Source organism: Gambusia affinis, linkage group LG02 (assembly GCF_019740435.1).
Source record: "Gambusia affinis linkage group LG02, SWU_Gaff_1.0, whole genome shotgun sequence".
NCBI lineage: Eukaryota > Metazoa > Chordata > Actinopteri > Cyprinodontiformes > Poeciliidae > Gambusia > Gambusia affinis.
The window spans coordinates 14,636,056-14,659,220 of NC_057869.1; the positions used below are offsets into that span (position 1 = coordinate 14,636,056).

The following is a 23,165-nucleotide window of genomic DNA, read 5'->3' on the forward strand; positions in this document are numbered from 1 at the left end:
CATGACAATGGAAGCTAATTCCACTGCCACCAGCGCCATTCTGAAACCCTCTGCTGGAGCGCCGGCTTATCGGGGGGCACCATGAGAGCAGCAGGAAACCGAGCGAGCAAATCATATGAGGCAAATACTCGCTCATTCACTGTACACTCTCAGGCAGACTCTTAAACATTCTGCTCTCGCAATCTTTGTAGACAGCCAAGAACTAACACATCAGCAAAAAAAAAGAAAAAGTTTATTACACAGCACATCTCATTTAATGACACAGTATGAGGTCAAGCTTATTCTGCCTCACTCAAATACCCGCAGCTCTGGACATGTCCTTGTCGAATCGCCGTTTATGCGTCGGAAGAATGAGGGGCAAGGATACACCGTGAGTTATTTTACATTAGTTGTATGTTTCTGTGTGATCCGTCAATTAGAGGTATCGCAGGCAGAAATTTGAGAAATTGAAACTCAGTGGAGCACAAGTGTAATTAGGAGCATCTAAACTTGTGAGCTTGTTGCCGTTTTTCATTCGCATCATTTCACAGCTGAGTTTGATGGTCTTATTTTTCGGCTTTTTACACGTTTCTTCGTATGCGTCATCATCTGTCATTCTGAAGTCTCTTTCTCTGCTCATCAAGAAGATTTTCACCTCTCATTGATACAGAGGTGAAACCTTTAACTTGAACCCTGTTTTTCAAGAGTTTGGAAATAAAATGTTGCCCATGGTTTACTGAGAACTCCATGACCAGAAACTCAGTGGAAAGCTGTACTTCGATTAAACAGAGAGAACATCTGTGTCAGTTTGTTTGTACATGCAAATAGGCTTGGATTGTTAGTGTGAGTGATGTGTGATAATTGGAAAGATGCAGGACTTTTTGCTTACAGACTTAAATTAAAGTTCTCTTTCATTGCACTTAAATAATCTCTCCTAGAAAAATCAAAACCCAGTTGCAGTGGTTTTTGTTGGAGTGGGATAAAAATCTCCTGAAAAGAAATTATTTTATTTACAAACCAAAAGTATCTTTATTAATGTCACTTCTATGAAGTACATGTCACTGAATCATTGTTGTGACTCATTCACTGCCATGCAAAAGTTTCCCAGATTTCCTCTGGTTCTTGCTTCTTTTGTGTGGAAATGCTTAAATCTTAATATCGGACAACGATAATCAGACAGACAAAAAATTACATTTATTCATTAGTAGAAATAATATATTCACTTGAACCGAAAAATTTAATTGCCTTTATGTTAAATCATAAATTAACTACCAGTTAATCGCATTTTTGGTTCAATTTTCAGGCCCACTTAAGTAATACCTGACCTGCAAACAGAGGCGGTCCTAGCCTGTTAGGCACCCTGGGCAAACAATCCCATCGGCACCTCTAATGCCCTAACCCTCACTCCAATTTCATGGAGAGAGGGTGGCAGGGGGAGTTACACATTAGACAATGTTATAACACTCACATCAGGTTAAAATGGCAGAAACCGACACATCCTGTAGAAACAAGAAGGCTTTTATGTAGAACCTGTCTGACAGCGTGAAGTAGGCTAAAAAAAACTTACTTTAATGTTACCACTTTTACAGATTTTATGTTTTTCAGGCTTCTACCTTTAATTATATAAAGGTCATAAACAGGCCTTTGCAGAACTTAATGGCAGCCTGAGCAGGTAATTCAACCATTTGCTACAAGTGTGTTGGAACAAGAGTACAATTAAAAAGCAGGAAGACTTTTTGAAAAAAAGAGAAGAGGCCCATTTTGAAAGCACAGAAAGGAAATAAACAGCGACTTTTCTAACTGGCACGACAAGATAATCCTTTATCGATTAGTATTGAAGTAGAAATTCAAGTTGCAAAACGTGGACTTTACAAAATAAGAGCAAATGCTTCATAAAACATTCAATTATGCACAGGATTCACACAGTAGATCTAATCCACACTTATCCACTCACAATAAAACAGTAATTCATGCAGCAGCAGCAGTGAAGCCAGCTGAAAGCATACAGGTCACCTGGCTTCCTCCCACTGTACAATCTGCTCTGCACCTGCAAAATGCACAAATACACACGCAGCCCATGAACGTATCGTATATGCAACACATACACCATGCTGAGAAAGAGACTGAACAGAAACATGGAAGATAAATGTGTGGAAGTGTCAGAGTCTGTGCCAGTTCCTCATTTGTTCTTCAACTCCAGTAAAAAAGATGTGAGAGAAGGAGTTGCTAATGAGACATGAATCGTTAAATTCTTGTCATGCACATAATGGGGCAAAAAAGGATGCCAAACACACACTTCCTCTGGAGGAACACTGTTCAGACTTTGCCTTAGGCATGATATCCACTTATCATTTTCTAAGCAATTAAAAAAGTAGAGCATTTTTTTTCTAAATTACTTTAGTTTTTTGTTTTTTTTTTAGTTAGAGAAAATAGCTGCTGAAATCTATGACTGGGGAAGAATAAACTCTTATGCGGTTAGCATAATTAATAAAACCTTCAACTAAAAGAGTAAGCCCTCTTGACAAAATGCAACCCTCGAGCAACGTTTTGACCACGATGTGCTATTTTTGCACCACAAAGAAGTGAGACATAGTCGGGTCCCCAAAAAGCCGTTTGTAAAAGCTGGTGTCTTAGCAACACTGACCGCATTCAGAGCAGATTCAGCTTCAACGGATCGATACCAGATGACACACCAGAACTTAGCAAAGACAGCCGTAAATGGACAATGCTAAACATCTGCCACCATCTCATTCTTCTCGATCAATGTAAGTGGTGTGTGTGTCCAAACAGTGGGAGTCTTTGTGAAAACGACATATATTGATCGCTTGGGGGTTCTTGATGGTAAGCACTGAGTGCGATTGATTTGTACTGAAAAGCAGGTTTAAACGTGTAGTCAGTATCACACTGAGAATTTAGTTGGGGTTTTTTTTTTTGGACACAGAAGATTAACATTTTACTCCTAACCCCCAGTGATTACCAGTGACACAAGGTACTGCTAATTGCATGGACACGGAGGAGCACAGCAGGCCAAGCGAACGACGGCTGAAATTTAAAAGGGCAGTCTGTGTTACACCTGAAAGAAAAAGAGCCAACCAGCTAAAGCAAAACATGTTTTTAAGCTTCCACTGAGGTTTTGACACATAGTAATTTATGATCTGTAGCTTGGGGGTTGTAGATCTGACTATAAACTTGAATATCAAAGTAATCTTTTCATAATTTTTAATAAGGCTGTAAAATGTCCAGTCAATATCAGTTACATAAAAGAAGTTGTAATGTTGGTAACACCAAATGTTACCCTTTAGGCCAACGGATCAGCTTCACAGCCTGCTGGGTTTTGGCCTCGGTGCAGTTGGTGCCACAAATGCAGAACAATACTGAGTTTGGGGGAGAAATATGAGAGGACAATTCATTGTTCCATTGAAGACCACCATGAATGTGCTCCTGTGGGTAATTAGAAATGACTTAGTTTATAAGCCCACGGTCCCTTTTTGCATTCAGAGCAAAAACTCATTACTTAACTTCTGTTCCTCAACAGAAACAGATACATTGTTTTTGTCAGTTCACAAAAAGAGCTGTAATTTCAGCAGAAAAAGCTTCACACTGATGTCATCGCACACAAATACAGATCCTGTGGTGAGCAGGTGTATTACAGTCTAACAGTGCATCAGTCATGGGCCTCTAAAGAACCTTTACCTCCTTCCATACTTCTATTGAGTGTCTCCCTGCAGGGGCCTTACCGTGCTGGCAAATGTATCGGCTCCTGGTTTTGCAGCGCTGATCATTCCAGTTTCTGTGTTTCTGAAACTGCACAGAAAATGAGAAGCTGTGAGTATTAGTAAACACAGGCCTCACCTGCAGAGTTACTTACAAGAAAAGAAAGAGCTGTTTCAATTTTGAACTCCAAACATCTGCTCATTTAAAAAGAATTAGCTCTTAATTAACAGGTAGCATTATTATTAAACTATGCTACAAGAACAAAGTGCATAAACGCGAACCACTTATCAGTAAAGATATCAAGAAATATTACCGTCCTCAGTTCAGAAAAAACCCCTGCGTCTGTACAGAAACACATTTTTTCACTTGTTGATGTGTTTCATTTGTTTATCTAAGTCCCAATGCCCTTAGCTATCTGTGTTTATGACGCCCGCCACTGCAGCTTAAGTCTGCTGTGAAATATGCTTCATACCCTTGGTTGTCAGGTTGCCCAAAGGCAGAGCTGCTGAATCGAAGGAGCTCTCCTGTGTCCCAGCGAAATGAGTCTCTTAGAGGCTTATATGTCAAGCCTGTAAAGAAAAAATACAGAAACATTACCACTTTATTCATGTGCCCACTAAACGGCCTAAAACAGAAAGTGAACAGATCCAAACTAATCTGACCTGCTGTGTAGACTGATATCAATGTTTAATTGATGTGCCAGTGTGAATGGCCGTACCTATCCGGAAGTTTCTCGTTTCAAAGTCGGTGTTGGTGACTTCATTGCTCGCCTCCAGCTCACCTACATAAAACACTAGGATGTCCTGAACTTTCTGGCTGTGAATCTCAGCTAAAGTTCCCCCAAGTCCTTGTTTGTTAAAAAGAAAAAAAAAGAAATGTATTGACTCAAAGGTAGCGTTACAATCTCAATTTTATTTGGCCACAGCTCTCTGTGATGCTGCTATATTCTCACCTGGCAGCGAGTTTTGGCCCCATAGTAGCTGTCAGCTTCTGAAGACACTATGAGGCAAGTTCCATCTCTTATCAGATCACAGCTGTGAAAGGGGAACTGCACCCTCTCTGATGACAAAAGTAGTCAGTACACAAAGAAAAAAAAATAACTGTCAGACAAAAGTTTTAATCAAAATACAGTCCTGAATATTTTTCCAAACTTGAAAGTATTTGTAGAAGCTGATGGACATCTGAGCATCCAACACATCACCGGATAATGTTTGGTTTGTTTCTGATCTGTATTAATGGATTTATTGAATGAACCCATTTTATTCAAGAGAATGTCAAACACAAGCTGCCTCTTAAATAAGCAAGACGAGATTGCAAGATATAAGTGACATTAAAGAAACAGAATTAACTCATCAACAAGGTGGTACTAAAAGAAAGAAAAAAATAAACAGAGCGCTGTTGTATCATTATGCAACAATTTGATATTTTTACCAGTGTGTTTGTCCTCACCATGGCATAGAAAAAATGCTAAAATTGTGACTTTGCTTGAGAATAGTGAACATCCTGCACTAGAGAGTAACATGTTTTGAAGTGATTTATGTAAATTTATTTTTGATGAGTATTTGTGCTTATTTTTTTGTGAGTCCTGGATTTGAATTTTGACTGGGGGTCTTTCTGCATGGATTTTGTATGTTCTCCCCCTGCATGAGCAGGTTCTCTCTGGCTCCTCCGGCTTCCCATGATCCAGAAGCATTCATGTTATGTTGACTGGTCTGACTGCTTTGCTTTGATCGTCTCTGTGTTGCCCTGTGATGGACCGGCAGTCTGTCCAGGACATACACTACCTCTCATTCAATCATTTCTGGAGACAGGAATAATCTAATTGATTCTTTCATTTTTATTATTGACTTCTTGTTAGCAGCTGTCTTAAGACACATAATATTTCTCAATACAAAATGATTCCAAATGAACAACAAACAAAAAAAAAAATCTGAGATAAAATAAAAAATAAAATTGCTGGGAAAAAACAAAATGATGCACACAAGGTACAGAATACAGTAGTTCTTGGGAGGAGACGGAAATTTGAACCTAAGTTGAGACTCCAAATGAACAGCAGGAAAATGTAACACAGACAGAGAATAAGAAATTAAACAAAAACATGTGGTTGAATGTGTTCATAATCAGATATAAGGGAGCTCTAGGTCCTGCGGAGGACAGTGAGGGGATCTGAAAAGGTAAATTTATAGTTCCTGCTTTTTGTGCAAAATCTGTTTCAGAGGTGCTGCAGAAATAAGGCATCAACCCCTTTCAGAGGCCTGACAGTCGCGCCATAAATTCTTTAATCCGCTGCAAACAGTGCTGCAAAATCAAAAGCAGAACCTGCTACACAACTTTCTGGGAGAAGAAGTTGAGGAACATAAATACCTCTGTGTTCATCTGGACTGGAGACGCAACAGTGAAGCGTCTATAAAAGGCACAGAGGAGACTGGACTTCTGGAGGAAGTCCGATGCTGAGAGCATCATCTGTTGGGGCAGCATCAGACCCAGGGACCTAAAAAGGCTTATACAGAAGGTTCTGTTCTGGTTCTGTTCTGGTACTGTTCTGTGGAACCTCTGGAGATGGTAATGCAGAGACGGATTCTTCATAGGATCAAGAAAATTATGGACAATCTTGACCGTCTTCTTCACGAGGCTGTCTTGGGAGGGAAGAGCATCCGTCTTCAGTCAAAGGCTTCTTCAGGTTCAGTGTGGTACAGACCACTTCAGGAGCTCTTTCCTGTTGACACCCATTGCCATCTTCAATGGCTCTTTGAAAAATCTTGATGAGCTACAACATTTAATTTTGGGGGGGGATTCAAGTATTTTTGAATTTGAACTGCAACAGGAAATTTAATTACAACTGATAAATACTTTTTACCACTTGAAATTAAATTCTTAGCTTTAAACTTAACATTAAGTTCTCAGTGTTTGATTACACAAATAAGCAACTCCACCGACGGAATATATGAAAAATAAATATATGAAAAAACCACCAAAGTAAATAATAAGCCAGGGAATGAAAAATAAGCACAAACCAAAAAATATTAACAACAATGATTCCCATATGTTGTTGTCGTTTTGGTGTGAAAACATATTTTCTGTGTCCTTCATCATAAATCCTCCAGTCTCAAAAATGGTTTCGGTCTTGTTTGCCGCAAGATCTTTTAATGCAACAATATCTTTTAATAAAACTTCTCCAGGCGGGGAAGTTTGTTCATTTGGATGATGGGACAGATTGTTCTCTGGGCCAGCGCTCTCTTCATTGATACTGTCTCCAAATGTCGTCTTCATACAAGCAAAACTTGAGTTTTTATTCTCGACTGTCTCCTTTTCTTTTTGAAGATTGGCCAAATCATTCCATATCACTTGGACAGTGCTCTCTTCATTTTCACATTCAACTTTCTCCATTTTAAAGCAAACCTCCCCAGCTGGGAGGTTTGCTTTAATTAATATATAACAATTATTAACTAAGAAGAACCAGATTCACTGTTAGGGTAGGTAGACAGAAAGCATAAACAATCACTGAAGCTTTTGATTTGTGGCACAGTGAACCCTCGCTGTAACGCGTTTCACCTTTCACTGCCTCACAGCTTCACGGATTTTTTGTTGCAGTTTTTTTTTCACAGTGCATTGTGTTCTGCGTCCTGATTGGCTAAACAGTCTCCGCACTTCTTCTCTGAATACCGTAACGTGCCAATAACGTTGCGGTCTTTAAATATACGTAATGCAGCTTGGCAAATTGTGGCAAATATTTTTGACCAGAAAAAAAAATGCAACGACTACCGATTTCAGTGTTTCTTTGGGAAAAGGAAGAAACAAGTTGTTATACAGAAATGCTTTATGAGGAACAAATAGAGAGCAGGAACATGAGATCAAAGGCCTGGACACATACTGCAAGAACAGTTCCTTCTCCCAGGGCTGCTAGAACTAAACTATGTCGTTCTGTTCTTGCCATATACAAATTCTGCAGTGGGAATGACATATGAGGACTTCCCAAGAGTTCTGCACTTGAGTTCATGAGAAGCATAAAATGTCCTGGCCAGAAAGAACTGTTCTTGTTCTTGCCACCTCAAATAAAATTAGAAGTTTCCCTGTTCTTGCGGAGTATGTTTTGGGACTGACAAAAAAAAAAAAGAAAAAGAAAGATGTGACTACGGCTTGTATCAGAAATGAAAAGACTTGGTTTTGAGTGTCTGACTCTCCTTTACCTTTATATACTGGCACCTGCTTTCCGCACATGTAAGCCGTTACAGATAACATAAGGAGAGACGGATGAGTTAAGTGTCTAAAACAAAGCTGCAGCAACTTATTTCACCTCAAACCTTTTCAAGTTATGCATACAGACAATTTGGCTCGTGAAGTAAATAAATCTCAAGGAGTATGTCAAATCTAATCTAAAACAACAATTTATAAAATCCTTTCAATTATTTCATGTTTAAGACATAAAAACAAGTAACTGCGTAGTTTCCAGAGGCGTAAAAGATGTGAAATCAAATTCGCCTCACAGACTGTAACACCCCTCCATGTTCATCTCCCTTTTATGTCAGTGCTTTGCAAATTCATTTTGTTTTCAGGAGGTAATTTTCATTTGGTGTTTACCTTGGTTATTACTCTTTGTAACTTAGTTGTGTTTTTTTTAGGTTTGGGTACTATAACTGCTTAAATGATTATAAGTAATAGACCCTGGAGCTCCATCACATGCTTTTACAGAAGCAAAGGACATGAAATGTGAATTTTCTAGATCTCTGGAGACACTAAAAGAAAATGTTCTGCAGCTATGCATGAAACCTTCCACTTAAATGTATTATTTTGACAGATATGCTGGGTGAAGATATACATACCACATCTAGGTGCACGGATGGTAAGACGACCTTTGTTTCAAAGATATTTCATAATCCTCTGTGAGACTATGAGACACAGTAAAAAGAGATTAAGCTATTTGAGTTCCACAGTCAGATTGGATGTGTTAACTTTCTGATTAAATGTTGCTTTTATTGTATTTATTATTAAGAAGAAAGGTCAGAATGTCCGCTAGCATTTTTGTCGCTAGTTTCCCCACTTTCTGTCCATATCTTCCGTCACTGCTGGAACACTAGACTTGTCTAAAGCCTCTAATTTTGTTGAAAGGAAGAATTTGTGGTAAAAAGAAAAGGGGGTCGGAGGCTGAGCTGCCTCTCATCCGGGCCGATTCACACTCGGCAGCGAAACGCTCCAGTGAACGCTGAAGGTCATGGCCTGAAAATGCCAACAGAACCACATCATCCAAAAAAGGCAAAGATTTGGCCCTGAGGCTTCCAGACCAAACACTCTCCTTCCCACAGCCACACTCTGAGATCCCGTCTATGAGCACCTCAAACAGAATCAGAGATGAGAGTCAGACCTGCTACATTTAAGACAATAGTTTTCAACCAGGAAATCTGACCTGCTCTGACCAAAACTCAGGAGTTCAAGTGTCCTGGTGTCTTGTTTGATGCTGGATTACTAATTTTGTGGCACCTTTTCTAAAATGTTGCGTCAGAGTTGTATTGCTTTCTTTTTGTTATAACATGGTCTTATAAAAAAGTTTAAATTGTTGCACATAATCTTTCCTGTCCTTGTCTTTTCCTCATTGTGTTGTAATCCCTCCTTACCTGAGAAGACCCCACATCGTCGTCCTGCTGCTGACCTCTGGTCTAATGTCTCCTCCCTGACTCTTTGCCCTTTCTATTGTGACAATAAAGATTTATTTTAAAATGTGGAAAGCAACAAAGTGGACTGAGTTTAATCCTGGCACTCACAAAGAAGCAATTATTGTAAAATATATAACACTATCAGTATTTTTGTTGACAAGCTTAATATGATACACTGTATAAATCTGATTAATACATGAACACACAATACCTTGTATGGTAATGTGGGAGTTCCTCCTGTTGCACTGATGCTGAAAGCAAAGATTTGGCTTTAATGGTTTTTTGTTTTTTTTTTCAAGTTCGGCCCCTCCCTCACTTCTGGTGATGAGGTATAGATCATGACCATAAGAATATGACCACAGTTGTTTGGTTTGGCCTATTTTAGAGTTAGGCTGAGGAGCTCAGAGTACAGCCATTGCTCCTCCATGTCAGAAGAAGTAAGTGGTGGTGGTTTGGGCATCTGATTAGGATGCCGTTTCCTACTGGAGGTTCTGCATACACATCCCAGTAGGGGAAACCTGAGGGCAGACCAAGAATCTGCTGAAGCACCGATGTTTCCTCTAAATGAGTTAGATAGTGTCCCAAAGGAGAGAGATGCTTTGGTTCACCAACTGGTTACGTTTAAAAAACCCAAAAAGGCTTTAACAACAGCTATTGTACTGCTAGTACAGTCAAGATACAGATCATGCAATAGTTTTAAACCACATCTGTTTTTTTTTTTCATTAATTGCTTATTGCATTATTAACTAATCTTTTAAAGTAGTTTTGATCAGTAATTCTTCAGGCTTCAGGAAGATCTTTAAAAGTTTTTTTTTAAATTATGTTAGTTTTTGATAACCAAGTTGGGCAAAATGTCCAACAAAGAATTCAGCTAATTTTTAGTTGATTGTGTTCGACTAGCAGGTCTTTGGGGAAAACAAATGAACTTCACCAAAGTACTGATTCATTCATTCAGATTAATAGATCAGAGTAAATCTTTCTTTCAATAGGAAAAGAAATTGCACGTAAACAAAGAAAGTCCAAAGAAACATTTTGAGACTCCTGTAAAAAATCTGGAGAAATATAACCAGACATTCAGAGGTTCAATGGAAGTTTGGCCTCCTTAACAAGCAAGGAATAATGTAAGTCTTTTAGAGGTAGTCTGTGACCTTGCTAAGTCTTTGAAGCTCACACTGTCAAAATAAAGACATGGCTTTCAGAAATGGTAAGATAAGTGTGATAATAAAAAAAAATACAAACAGAGGTCAAAGGCTTTATGGAAATCATAAAGGCTTAACTTTAATTTCTTTCTCTACACCTGTTGATATAACCTCCTAATACTTCTGGCTTGAAAAACCTGGAGAAAAGGCATAATGATGAAAAAAAGAGGGAAATTCAGTTATTCTTGAAGTGTTGGTGTTTTATCTCATTCAGAAAAAAAAAAAGCCTTAAAACCTGTATAATAATCACTCCATTATAATCTCCACACAATGCCTTCTGGTTCATTCTTATATGCAAGAGGCGAAATCGTTTTCAGATTTTCCAAAACACAGCCAAAAGCCCTGAACCTTTTAACGTTTATCAGTAAAGCTCTTTAATTTTCCATCTTCAGCTCAGCAAAGCTTCCTCTGAGGGTTTTTACGGGGAAATTACCTGTAATACCAGAGCTGAAAATGTAGGCTGATTATCCACATCCTCTCTTCCTCATTACAGCCTTATCAGTTGAGAACAGTTCTCTGAGACTGGAGAGCAGTCGAAGAAAGAGGCTCTCCCTGTATGGGTGGCTCTAAGGATGTAATCAACGATGAAGTGACAGTACGCCCTCGCACAAATCTTATATTAGGCCCAGGAGGTATTAAGTCTCTTATCAGCTTCAAAATCCATCATTATCAACTGCTAATAATCATACACATAGGACAATAGTGCAGATTAGCATTGCGGGGCATACAAATTTCAGCTAATATAAAACATGCTGAACATTAGAATAATTAAAGTGAGTCTCATTATGCGAAAACAACCTAAACTTATTCCCCAATTTATTTATTTTTTACCTAAATGTTTCAAACGGAGGCAGAAGAAAGATTCATTGGTGTAATTTTGTAGAATTACCCTTACAAGAGTCTTAGAACAGCTAATTGATTTTGGCTTCATTCAAACTGTCAACGTTATCAATCAGCCTGCAGCGCGACTGAGCAAATGTGGCACTAACACATAATGCTTCACATTCCTGAGACTATCAACACATTCCTCTCGGAAGAAATGATCTTCAGTGAAACAACACAGTCAGACGCAGTCAGTGGAGTGGAGCTAAAATGTGAAAATTTATCTTTATGACGATAGTTGCAACACTGCCTGTCTCATTCTGGGAATAGCAGGCCGCTCAGATCTGCCCACACACATCAGCGGCAATGTTTTCTATTCTGACATCTGTTTCATCAGCACAGCTGACAGCACCCTCATCATCATTACCGTGTTACTCTGCTCCTAAGCAAAGGGGCCGCAAGCACTGGGGGAGCGTTTCATGTGCCCAGCAGCTGGAGCTGCAGCACCCCCTTGTGGTGGCTGGAAGATCAAAAAGCTTCGCTCAATAATTTTTGAACAACCAGTGAAGAGAACATGATTTGATGAACAGCGGTGGAAATAAAAGTGTTGTTAGAACTAGTACTATTATTATGTTGGAGAGAGAAAAAAAAAACAAACAAAAAAAAAAACAGTTTTGTATTTGTACTGTTTTGGATAGTGAATGTTAATCTAGTGTTCAAATAGAATAAAATCTTAATTCTGCAGCACAGCTTGAGCCTTCAGGATGTTAGAAAAGCTCCAGGACAAAATTACATATGCATATGCAGCAGCTGATCTGGCATGTACTTTCTGGTAAACATATTATTATTATTATTATTATTATTATTATTATTATTATTATTATTATTATTATTATTATTATTATTATTATTATTATTATTATTATTATTAATTTATTTCCATAGTTTTGGAGAAGATTGTGGCTCAATAATCAACAAGGAGAATCAAATAGAAATTTGGTTTTGATTCAGTTGAAAATACAAGATGCTACTTTAATGAACAGAACAGATCCTTACCTGATCAATGATGTTAGAGCAGCATTATTTTATTTATTTTCAAAAAGTAATTGACAAATCACAAGAAATTGTATAAAGATTGTCATGGAAAATTATGGAAATTTTACAAAATATTTTTAACAAAAGAATAATGTTAAATCTCACATTTAGCTTACAGCTAGCATACCACTCGAGAAGACTGGCATTAGGTGTTACTAACCATCTTTTGCATGTTAGCTGCAGCGGGCATGTGCTGGGCAACAATCTGAGAGAGCTCCTTCACCCCGAGTCCTGAAAGATAAAAACAAATTCTTATTTACTATTGTTTACACTTTCAACAGCAGCTTTAAAACCAAAAGGAGTATTTCGGCCAGCAGAATGCAAATGGCTCGTCTAAGTGTGTGGTTGGAGAATAGCTTTTGACAAGTCTGTCTCTCAAAGTTCACTCTTTTAGACTCAACAAATCATGCAACTCCATTTATCTGTATAGAGGAGAGTAACATTATTTGTAAGGCATGAAGTTCACTTGAATTCAACAGTTTCAACATAAAGTCGACAGTTTTAAACTCAAAATGATGTGGTAGAGACATTTTTTAGATTTAATTTAGAGCATTTAGCAGCATTGATTCCAACATATGAATACAAAATGTTACCCACTTCCTACACGCTCACACATAGATACACATAGAAAGTTTTGCACTTTGAGTTGGAGTGTTACTGCTCTGACATTGAAAGTGTGTTTACCATTGGTGTCAGAAATGCGCACATCCAGTGTCTCCGCCAGAATTCGGCTGGTCCAGCTCAATGTTGCCAGCAGAAACAAATTGAGAAGCAGATCCAAGCTTCTGGGAGTTACTTCAGAGCCCATGATGAACTCCCAGCAAATCCTTGGCAGCAGCAACACTTGTTTGGCTCTCAGTTATCCTGCCTCCCTGCTCCTCTCCTCCCCCTCGTCTGCAGCCAATCACATGTCCTCACACCGGCTGGAGCGATACGCTTTTCAAAGTTTTTATGGTTCTTCATTCATTTGCTAAAATTGTTCACTTTACAGTTTCTCACCTTTTAAAAGTTTCTTCTTTGTAAAACTTAACAACAAGTCTTAGAGAATGAATGAATAAACACTTTTTGATAAAACACTTGAGCTATTTAACTCTATAAATTAAGTGTGTTTGAAAACATAATATTTCGCTCTGACTTGATTGATTTATACAAGTATTTGTTTCTTATCCACATTTTAGGTTTTGATGAAGTGAAGCATATTTTCAATTCTGACTGATTTGTTAAATGAAATGCTATAAAAAAATTGATTTTGTACAGTACAGACCAAAAGTTTGGACACACCTTCTAATTGAATTCATTAGATTTCAATTGCCAAAATCTTGGCAACCAGTATCCAAACTTTTGGTCTGTACTGTACTCTAATAAATCAATAATCTAATAATGTTATGGTAGATTTCTTTAACATAATCTTATCTATGTTTTATAACTCCAAAAAGATGACAGCAATTAAATTTAAGCAATCTAGAACAGCACATACAATGATTTTTAACAAAATTATAAAATATATTTAAAATAATTGTATTTCTAAATTAATTAACTTAAATAACTTGGGTTAACAAATTTAAATGCCTTGAGGTTGAATTAGTCATCAAAGGTTTACAGTGTGTGTTGTAAAGTAGTAAAAATCAAGTGAAATAGGTGATTTATGATACCATATGTTAACATTTCCAATTTAAATGTACGTCTCTGAATTTATTTAGAAAAAGTATGGATTTATTGAAGGAGAATTTCAGAAAAAATCTAAATTAGAAATGTTTAACATCAATTCTTTTTTTTATGTACTCTGGCGACTCAAGCTAAATATTTCTCAGACTTTAATGTGGATGTCAAACGCTTCTTAAAATCTTGGCAAACGAAGGCTTGAGCAAGTTATCTGAAAGAATTTTTGATCTGATTGGTTACAATCAGATCAATCGGATCATCTTCCTTAAAACTTCATAAAATTGATGCATAAATGGTTTAAACCAGGGTGGGGATGCATGTACAGTATGCACATGCTCCTGCAGAGGGCACAGCTTCTCTACGGGTTCACATACATTTAAGCTGCTTGCACAGAGAGGAAGTGCTCTCCAAGTTAAGTGAAGGGATAATAACATGGTCACATTTTTCCTCCAAAACTCTTTCCCCTGATTGGTTGCTGTAAAGTAAACCCAGCATTCCACACCATTTAGCTACAGCAGCTTTTTCACTCAGGACTATTTCCTCACCTGACATTCCTGCTCCCTCTCAGGGAAGCTCAGTTCAAGTTCACTCTGCTGATAGTTTGCAACACACCAAAGGACTGCGTACTGGAAACATGTTTGCATCAGCTGTGAATCTCATTGCTTTGGTATATGTGTGCTCTCTCCATCCTGCTTTTGGACAGGTAAGAATCTCTACGGACAAAAAAGTTCCTAACTAATGTGCAGAATGTGTTGAAGTTTGAAGTTTAATTTAATTAGCTTTAGTCTCTCATAATAACATTTGCTGTGAAGGGTTAACTTCTCACAAATTCCTTTATGCGCTGAGGTACTCATGAGTATGATCATGAAAGTCCTCGCTGTACTAGAGAGAGAAAAGCTTCTTTTCCCTCTGCTTTGCACGCAAGCTTCAGGAACAACATGCCACAGTCCACCAGGGCTGAAATCACGACCGTATCTGTGCTGTGCTTCACTGCAAGGCTGCAAAACATTTCCAGGAAGCTCAGTGTGTCTGTGAATGAGTCTCTTCACTTCATTGCATCTATAACTGTACCTTCGTGTGCAGTATTTGTTTGCATTCTCCTGAGATGTGGTCAACATGAGCAGGATTAAAAATAAATGTAAGAACATGAGTATGATCATTTGGGTCCTTTAAGCAGTACATGTACCCATATGATGCTTATTTTGATTTGATTTGTTTAGATTTTTACTGTAATTCCGTGCCGACTGTGGAAACATCAGTGAATTCACAGTAGTGAATTAGTGAAGCCATGTAAAATCCCGTCTAGCGCGAGCAGAAAGAGGCCTTTGAGAGCAACGCTGTGAACTCCAGCCTCCATCTCCGCCAGATGACTGAAGTCTTTCCAAACCTCCGTTGAGCCTAAATAAAGAGAGGTGTTTTCAACAAATATTTGTGTTTCTTACATAACCTCTGCTGGATGAAAACACTAATTGGTTGTGCAAAAACATGCATGAGAGGCAGGGCAGGTGAGGGAATGATGGAGATGAATGAATGAGTGTAAAGAAGGGAAACATGTAACCTAAAAACAAGAATCTGGCCCTTCTTTCCCTCCACGTCCACTAACATGTAGTGATTTAACACAGGGAAGGCAGCTACAGTCCAAACTGAACCCAATCGGTTTTGTTTTAAATCTATTTTTCAGTGAAAGTAACATACATGCAGTTCTGGAAAAAAATGAAGAGTCCATTTTTTTTGGACTCTTCAAAAAAAATGAAGAACTCCTTTGGAAACCTCCTGGTTTCTCCACCAAATATTGATTTCTGAACTCTTCCTGAGTTAAAACATTAGTTTTGTTGTTTCTAAGCAAATATGAACTTGTTTTCTTTGTATTATTTGAGGTCTGAAAGCACTGCATCGTTTCCATTGCTTTCTGCTAATAAATACTTTTGAATGTATTTATATCTTTGAATCTTACCACCTCTTTGTCCCATTACAGCCACAATCTTTGGAGCGTTTTGGTGGGATTTTGTTCATAAAAGTAGTGCACAACAAGTGAAGATACTTTTCAAATTCTGACATGCATTTGTATTCACACCACCAATCCTTCTTCCCCAGCCTGTCCTTGAAGTTTTTTTTTAAATCCCAAAATAAAATCTTTATGCTTTGATGTAAACTTTGTCATTGTAAGAATAAATAAGTTTTATTCCAGAATCACCCTATATTTAGTTCCACTTATCTTCTCACCAGCACTTGCAGCTAAAAAAAGTAATCCCATAGCATGATGTTACAATCACTATGTTTAGTGCTTTGCGTGTTAACCTAAAGGTTTTGGTCTCTTCTGATCAGAGCACAGGCTGCACAGTGGTGCAGTTGGTAGAGCTGTTGCCTTGCAGCAAGAAGGTCCTGGGTTCGATTCCCGGCCCGGGGTCTTTCTGCATGGAGTTTGCATGTTCTCCCTGTGCACAGTGGGTTCTCTCCGGGTTCTCCCGCTTCCTCCCACAGTCCAAAAACATGACTGTCAGGTTAATTGGTCTCTCTAAATTCTCCCTAGGTGTGAGTGTGTGTGAATGGTTGTGTGTCCTGTCTGTTTCTGTGTTGCCCTGTAACAGACTGGCGACCTGTCCAGGGTGAACCCCGTCTCTCGCCCGGGATGTAGCTGGAGATTGGCACCAGCAACCCTCCTGATCCCATTAGGGACAAGGGTGAACAGAAAATGGATGGATGGATGATCAGAGCACCTTCTATCAGTGTTTGCTTGTGGAAAAAGTTGCAAATGAAACCTAGAATTGGTTTCATTCAACAAAATTCTGAACTCTATTTTCTAATTTGCCGATTTCTCAAAGCTTGTTGTGGCGAAAGGCACATTTCTTCCGTCCACTTTGCCGTTTTGCTCTGCTTTGTGTTGAACTATTACATAAAACCATAGTGAAATGCACTGAGGTTTGCAACAGTCATTTTACAAAATGCGAAAAAATAGTAGCCATGAATGTTTTTTTTTTCAAAGTACTGTATGATCTCCTCCACACATGGACATCTAAATAGCACGAATCTTCAATTTACGCATATGTTTGTGGGCATACACTAAAGCTCTTTGGCATCTGGAAGAAATTTTTTTTTTATGGTTTTAAGGTGATTTCTATATGAGATTTGTTATTTAATAGATCTAGAACAAGTTTTCTGCTGGCTCATTGGTCAGTGACAGCAGTGGCTTGTGATCTCTCACTTCAGAAGATCTTTCTCTGTAGCTAAATATTTATTTTCAACACCCAGCAGGAGTAACTGCTGCAATGGAACATAAATAAATCAAGGAAACCAGCATTTCCTTTGAAGAACACTTCAGAAGAACTTTCTGTAATTTTAAACATTTGTAGCGTAAGCTTTTAAAGAGTTTAGACCACAACATCCAACCAGTTAAGGTTTAAGGATCTATTGCAATCTGCTGCAAAACACTGGAATGAAATGGCTTACTTGCCTCCTTCTTATGTAGATCAGTTCTCCAGAGCCTTAATGACGTAATTATTCAATTCAGGTGTGGTGCAGAAGAGGCACACCTAAAAGTTGCAGGACAGCGGCCCTTGAGGACTGGAGTTTGACACCCCTGTTTTAAAGAGTTTAGACCACAACATCCAACCAGTTAAGGTTTAAGGATCTATTGCAATCTGCTGCAAAAATTACTGGAAATTTGTAACGCTGCCATTCTGAATTTTGCTTACTGTTCTGCTTTGTGCCAGGACTGTCCAAATAGGCAGGAAATCCAAGGTATGCTGAAGCAGGTGCAGAAGCTTTTGTCGGCCCATGAAGCCTCCTGTTTGCAAAGTCTGCGCAACCTGAGGAAGAAAATAAATTTACTGCAGGGCAGTACAGGGAAGCAGACAGCAAAATCTACAAACAGTAAGCTAAAATGTAGATAGATGAATTTGAGCAAAAATGTATTTTAATTTTATGCGGATGTTTTAGTTAATGTCTGTATTTTTGCAAGGTACTTGTCCAAAACTCGATGCACCCCTTAACGGGAGGAAACTTGGCAAATCCCACAGTGTCGGCCATGAGGTCCACTTTCTGTGTGACCCCGGGTATGAAATTGTGGGATCAGAAAGCAGAGTTTGTCAAGAAAGCCTCGCCTGGACTGGCCAGCAGCCGACATGTCAAGGTTTGCATCGAGTCCTGTGCTGTGTGCACTGAGACATTTCCTACATTTCTTTCTTCTCGTCCTCCTTTCTCTCAAAACAATCCCTTTACTCTCTCATCACTATAATTTTTTTCATTTTGACACCATTTCATCAGAAATGCTACTGTTTTCCACATAGAGGTGCATTTTGAATGCGCTCTGTGATCACATTTCTTTTTTCCATATGTTGGTTGTTGCCCAGAGAAAGTCTGACATGGGATATTCCATTCCAGCCTCTTTGTCCCGCTGATTGAGAGAACAGCTCAAAGGCTGTTTGATCAAACATGTATTTTCTTACAAATTGAGGGGGTTTTTAAATCCCAAAATAAAATCTTTATGCTTTGATGTAAACTTTGTCATTGTAAGAATAAATAAGTTTTATTCCAGAATCACCCTATATTTAGTCCCACTTATCTTCTCAACAGCACTTACAGCTAAAAAAAGTAATCCCATAGCACGATGTTACAACCACCATGTTTAGTGCTTTGCGTGTTGACCTAAAGGTTTTGGTCTCTTCTGATCAGAGCACCTTCTATCAGTGTTTGCTTGTGGAAAAAGTTGCAAATGAAACCTAGAATTGGTTTCATTCAACAAAATTCTGAACTCTATTTTCTAATTTGCCGATTTCTCAAAGCTTGTTGTGGTGAAAGGCACATTTCTTCCGTCCACTTTGCCGTTTTGCTCTGCTTTGTGTTGAAAACCATAGTGAAATTGGCAACACCCAACATTAGTCTACTTTTCCCTTCTTATTTTCTCATATTTCTATCTCATGCATCCATATGTCGTGATGTCCTGGTGGCTCGAGGATCAGGGTTATCAAGTTGCACATGTCACATGATCTACACCGTTCAAATATACCAGCGGTGCGTAACCCAGTCTGTGTCTTCCTCCCTCCCTCAGATTTCAACGAGTGCGCGTCGTCTCCCTGCCTGAACGGTGGGACGTGTGTGGATGAGGTGAACCAGTTTTCCTGTGTCTGTGCCAAAGGCTGGGCTGGAGAGTCCTGTCAAAGCCCTGTGCCAACATGTGAGTTTAAAGCACAACATGCCCACGCTATGCATGTGTGGGAATGGCACTTTTTGTTTGCCAGTTTACCTTCATCGTAAGGTAGTAAAACATTAAGATTTTGCTCTTGAGTGATAAATGAATGTACAGCACATATAAATGCAGTTTAAATGTGGCTAATTAAATTGTCTATGTCAAAATCTGTCCAAAAGACGCGAGTTTCTTCACAGTTTCAGTTTTACAACCAACAAAGGCATCTTTTATTTGTGACAAATCCCCAACAATATGTTTGGTAAACACTATTTCTCTCATATTTAAAGACCTCTTGGATCATTGAACCAAAAATGATATTTTTCTTCACACTTCTAAAAGGTGGGCCAACCAGAGGCATCTCCAGCACTTCTTCTTCAAATGTGCAACGTCTACATTTCTGAGGATAATAGGGAAAAAAAGACAAATTGTTCTGGAACTGATCAAAATAATTTACTCCTTTTACAACTGTCTTTGTTGTTGGCAGCTCTGACGGATCTGTCTGTCCCATTGTGTCAGATTAAAAAAAATGGTGTTGACACAGAGCACCGTTAAAGAAAACTACATCAAACTGAAAGCCTTTTCTACGTCTGACCACCACTTCTCACCTCTCCACTCCTTCAGTCTTCATCACCACAACAAATACTTCTGCTGGCTCCACTTTGGGTGCTTCCACCTTACCAGCTGCCACAACTGGGGCGTACGTTCGTCCGTCACGCTGCACCATAGTGCAGGGGACCACCCACTGCACCTGTGAGCCAGGATACACCATCTCTGGTAGAGACAGCTACAGCTGCACAGGTATGCTCCATAGTTAGTCATAGTCTAACTACAAATGCCTGTTTGGGATGTCTAATGTGTGTTCATTGTGCCTTGCAGATATAGATGAATGTGAGCTCTTCCATAATGGACCAGCAGGAAAACTGTGTTTACATAAGTGTGTAAACACCCCTGGAGGGTATCGCTGCTCCTGTCCTGCTGGGTATGATGTGACTCGTGACGGACGCAGCTGTAAAGGTGAAGAGACACGTAGGGAGTTTGGAGACCAGCTTACTACATCCATGTCATAGAAAATGAAGTTGAAACATCTAAAAATGTGTTTTAAAGATACAGAACAATCAAAGGGAGGCAAAAAAACACAAAAAAGTCACAATATTATGAAACAAGTGGGTGCAGCCTTGATGTAAATGGAAACAAAGAAACGCAAAATAGCACGCAATAAAAATGTTATGTTTTTAAGCTGTGCCAGTACCCGAAGACTACCTAGCGTATTAGGAAAACAACTGAGAGTCAAGAATATGTATTTTTATGTGCATAAACTAAAAGGGATATGTGTAGTTTAATTAGCATATTTTTCTTTTCAGTTTGAACAGCATTAAAGTGTTCTGTTTAATTATTGAAACTCCCGGTACTTTTTCTTTCTCAGATATTGATGAGTGCGCTACCAGGCAGAACAACTGCACAAACGACCAGATGTGTGTTAACACATACGGTGGCTTCCAGTGTGTTCGGGTGGACTGCCCCAAAATCCCTCATGCAACATATGTCAAAACATCACCCGTGTGAGTAAAACCTTTAATACTGTCTCTAAAAATCAAGCAAAAGTTGGTCTATTTCTATTTCATTTCAACACAAAATAAGGGAAATAAAATTCAGTGCATATAGTCCTGATAGACAAATTAAGGGTCTGATCCCAGAAATCAAAGCTCCTGTTGTCTTTAATGCACTTTGGAGAGACATAGGTCAGACAATTTAAATTAACGTTAAACTGTGTTAATAATATATATATTCACAAACACTTAAATTATTCAAAAACTGCTTTAAATATTCTACTGTAACAGTTTTATTGTCATAAGCATTTCTTCTCTGAAGACCATGTTCAGTCTAAAGTGATGTAATGATGGATGGATGAGAGTTAAGTTTCCAAATTTTTCCAAATTGCAATGAAAGGAAAATACGATATTTAACATAAAAGGATGAAGTAGAAAACAAACTAACAGCTTTAAATCCTCCTCTGTTCTATTCCAGGCGTTGTGAACGTAACCCCTGCCCTTTGGACAACAAAGCCTGTTCTCAGACCCCAACCTCCTTTTCCTACCATTACCTCGCTGTTGTGTCCAACCTGACCGCCCCTCGCGTCATGTTCAGGGTCTCAGCCCTGCGGCAATTGGGCGACACGCTTCGCTTCACCTTACTCGGGGGGCGGCAAGCACGCCGCCACTTCACAGTTCAGCGCTCAGACCGTCAGACGGGTCAGCTGATGCTGGTGAGCCCCGTCCAGGGTCCCACCACTCTGGAGGCGGAGGTGGAGATGAGCGAGCTGGAGAGACGGGTCCAGCTGGGAAGGTACATCACCAAAGTTACCATGTTTGTTTCCCAGTATGAATTCTAAAAAAAAAGAAAAAAAAAAGTGAAATAAATATTTTACAAAGATTGAGAAGGTTGTAAGTTAAACAGAAAACCAGCATTTACATGATGCAAAGCAAGACATAATTAAACTGTCTGTCCTGAATAAAACTACCAGGCATGATGTGAACATAACACAACTATTATTTTGCTGCTTTTTATTCTGGTTTTAAAACTTGTGTGATAGAACTTCATATTTGTGCCTGGGTGCAATTATTAAATATCATGTAAACAATTTAAAGTTTTTCATTTGTAAAACTTCTTCTTGTTCTTCAAAAAAAAGAAAAACTTGTTTGTTGAAATCTGTAAATACACTGAAAATAAAGTGAAACATGCTGCAAAAACCAAGGAATGCATTGGAAACCTGATAAATGTGAGCTGTGGTTGTTAAAAACCATGAAGTCCGACAGGACAGAGCAAACACTGTTTGGAGCAGGGGGACATGAAATTAAGCTGCTGAAAAGGGCTTCTGTGATTAAAGTGCAAGTATAAATTTAACTTTAGAAAAGGCAAAAGATGTCAATGTTCCACGCACCCCAGATGCATGATCTGTGTGATTGTTTTCCTGTCTTATTTAGTGGAAGATCAAGTTCCTCCCAAAAGTATTCATACAGCTTTAACTTTGTCACATAACGGCCACAAACTTTAATTTAGATTGTTGGTTATTAAATCTGACAGGGAAGCTACATAATGCAGTGATAAAGTGTTGCATGAACACAGTACAGAAAATGATATGACCTGAAAGAAGTTCTCGTGATCGACAGGTGTTTTGGTTTTCATTGGTGTTTATGTGTTGATGATAATTTTCTTACTGCTACGTTCATAAAGTTTTGCCACATTGCAGGTAATTTCTTTGTGGGCACTAGAACAATGTTGCTGTATTAGGTCATTCTTTTGTATTTTCTTAGTCTAGCCATGTATTCTGTTCTTTGTGCATAGGATTTTGTTCTCTTATAATAATACTTTTATTCTTTCCCTCCTTGATTTGCAGTTTCTTTGAGTTTAACTCTCTTGTGTTTATTAGTCTCCCCCTCAGTTTACCTGCATGCATTCTGCCCCAGCTGGTCCTCTTTGTCTCGGATTATTTCATCTGGTTCTATGTTATTCTCCTTAGCATATGAGGTCACTGGTCCTCACTGTTCATCTATGGATTGTTCTGTTCATCTATGCATTTCCTTGACCTGATCTCCCAGTGTAACTTTCTGTAAGTTTTCATTATTTTATTAAAGCATCCTGTTTTATCACAGTGTCTCTCTGCCTTTGAGTATTTTATAAACACAAGCATGACAGAAGCAGCCAGAGGTCAGTGGAGAGGTCCACAGCTCAAGTGAAGAATATTGAGAAGACCAATAATATTGGACTCCACTGTGGCATAGAAGAACGCCATGTCCTGGTGGCAGTTTTCAAGCACATGACAGTAAAAATTAAGGTTCTCTCTTTGGATAAATCAAACTAAGC

The 23,165-nt window shown here is 38.7% G+C and overlaps 2 protein-coding genes across 2 annotated transcripts; one reads left to right on the plus strand and one right to left on the minus strand.

Annotated features, from left to right (window-relative positions):
• Nucleotides 1–3,270: 3,270 nt before the first annotated feature.
• LOC122820499 (C-type lectin domain family 18 member A-like) lies at nt 3,271–13,265 on the minus strand. Its single transcript, XM_044097968.1, has 6 exons — nt 13,142–13,265; nt 4,640–4,752; nt 4,412–4,535; nt 4,166–4,262; nt 3,717–3,802; nt 3,271–3,353 (listed from the first exon to the last, which is right to left on the minus strand). The coding sequence occupies exons 1-6, from the start codon at nt 13,263–13,265 to the stop codon at nt 3,271–3,273; spliced, it is 627 nt and encodes a 208-aa protein (XP_043953903.1).
• Nucleotides 13,266–14,591: 1,326 nt separating this feature from the next.
• Nucleotides 14,592–22,958, plus strand: LOC122843193 (fibulin-7). Its single transcript, XM_044137789.1, has 8 exons — nt 14,592–14,822; nt 17,830–17,989; nt 18,078–18,248; nt 19,167–19,292; nt 19,926–20,102; nt 20,181–20,318; nt 20,728–20,863; nt 21,330–22,958. The coding sequence occupies exons 1-8, from the start codon at nt 14,754–14,756 to the stop codon at nt 21,691–21,693; spliced, it is 1,341 nt and encodes a 446-aa protein (XP_043993724.1). The 5' UTR covers nt 14,592–14,753; the 3' UTR covers nt 21,694–22,958.
• The last annotated feature ends 207 nt before the right edge of the window (nt 22,959–23,165 follow it).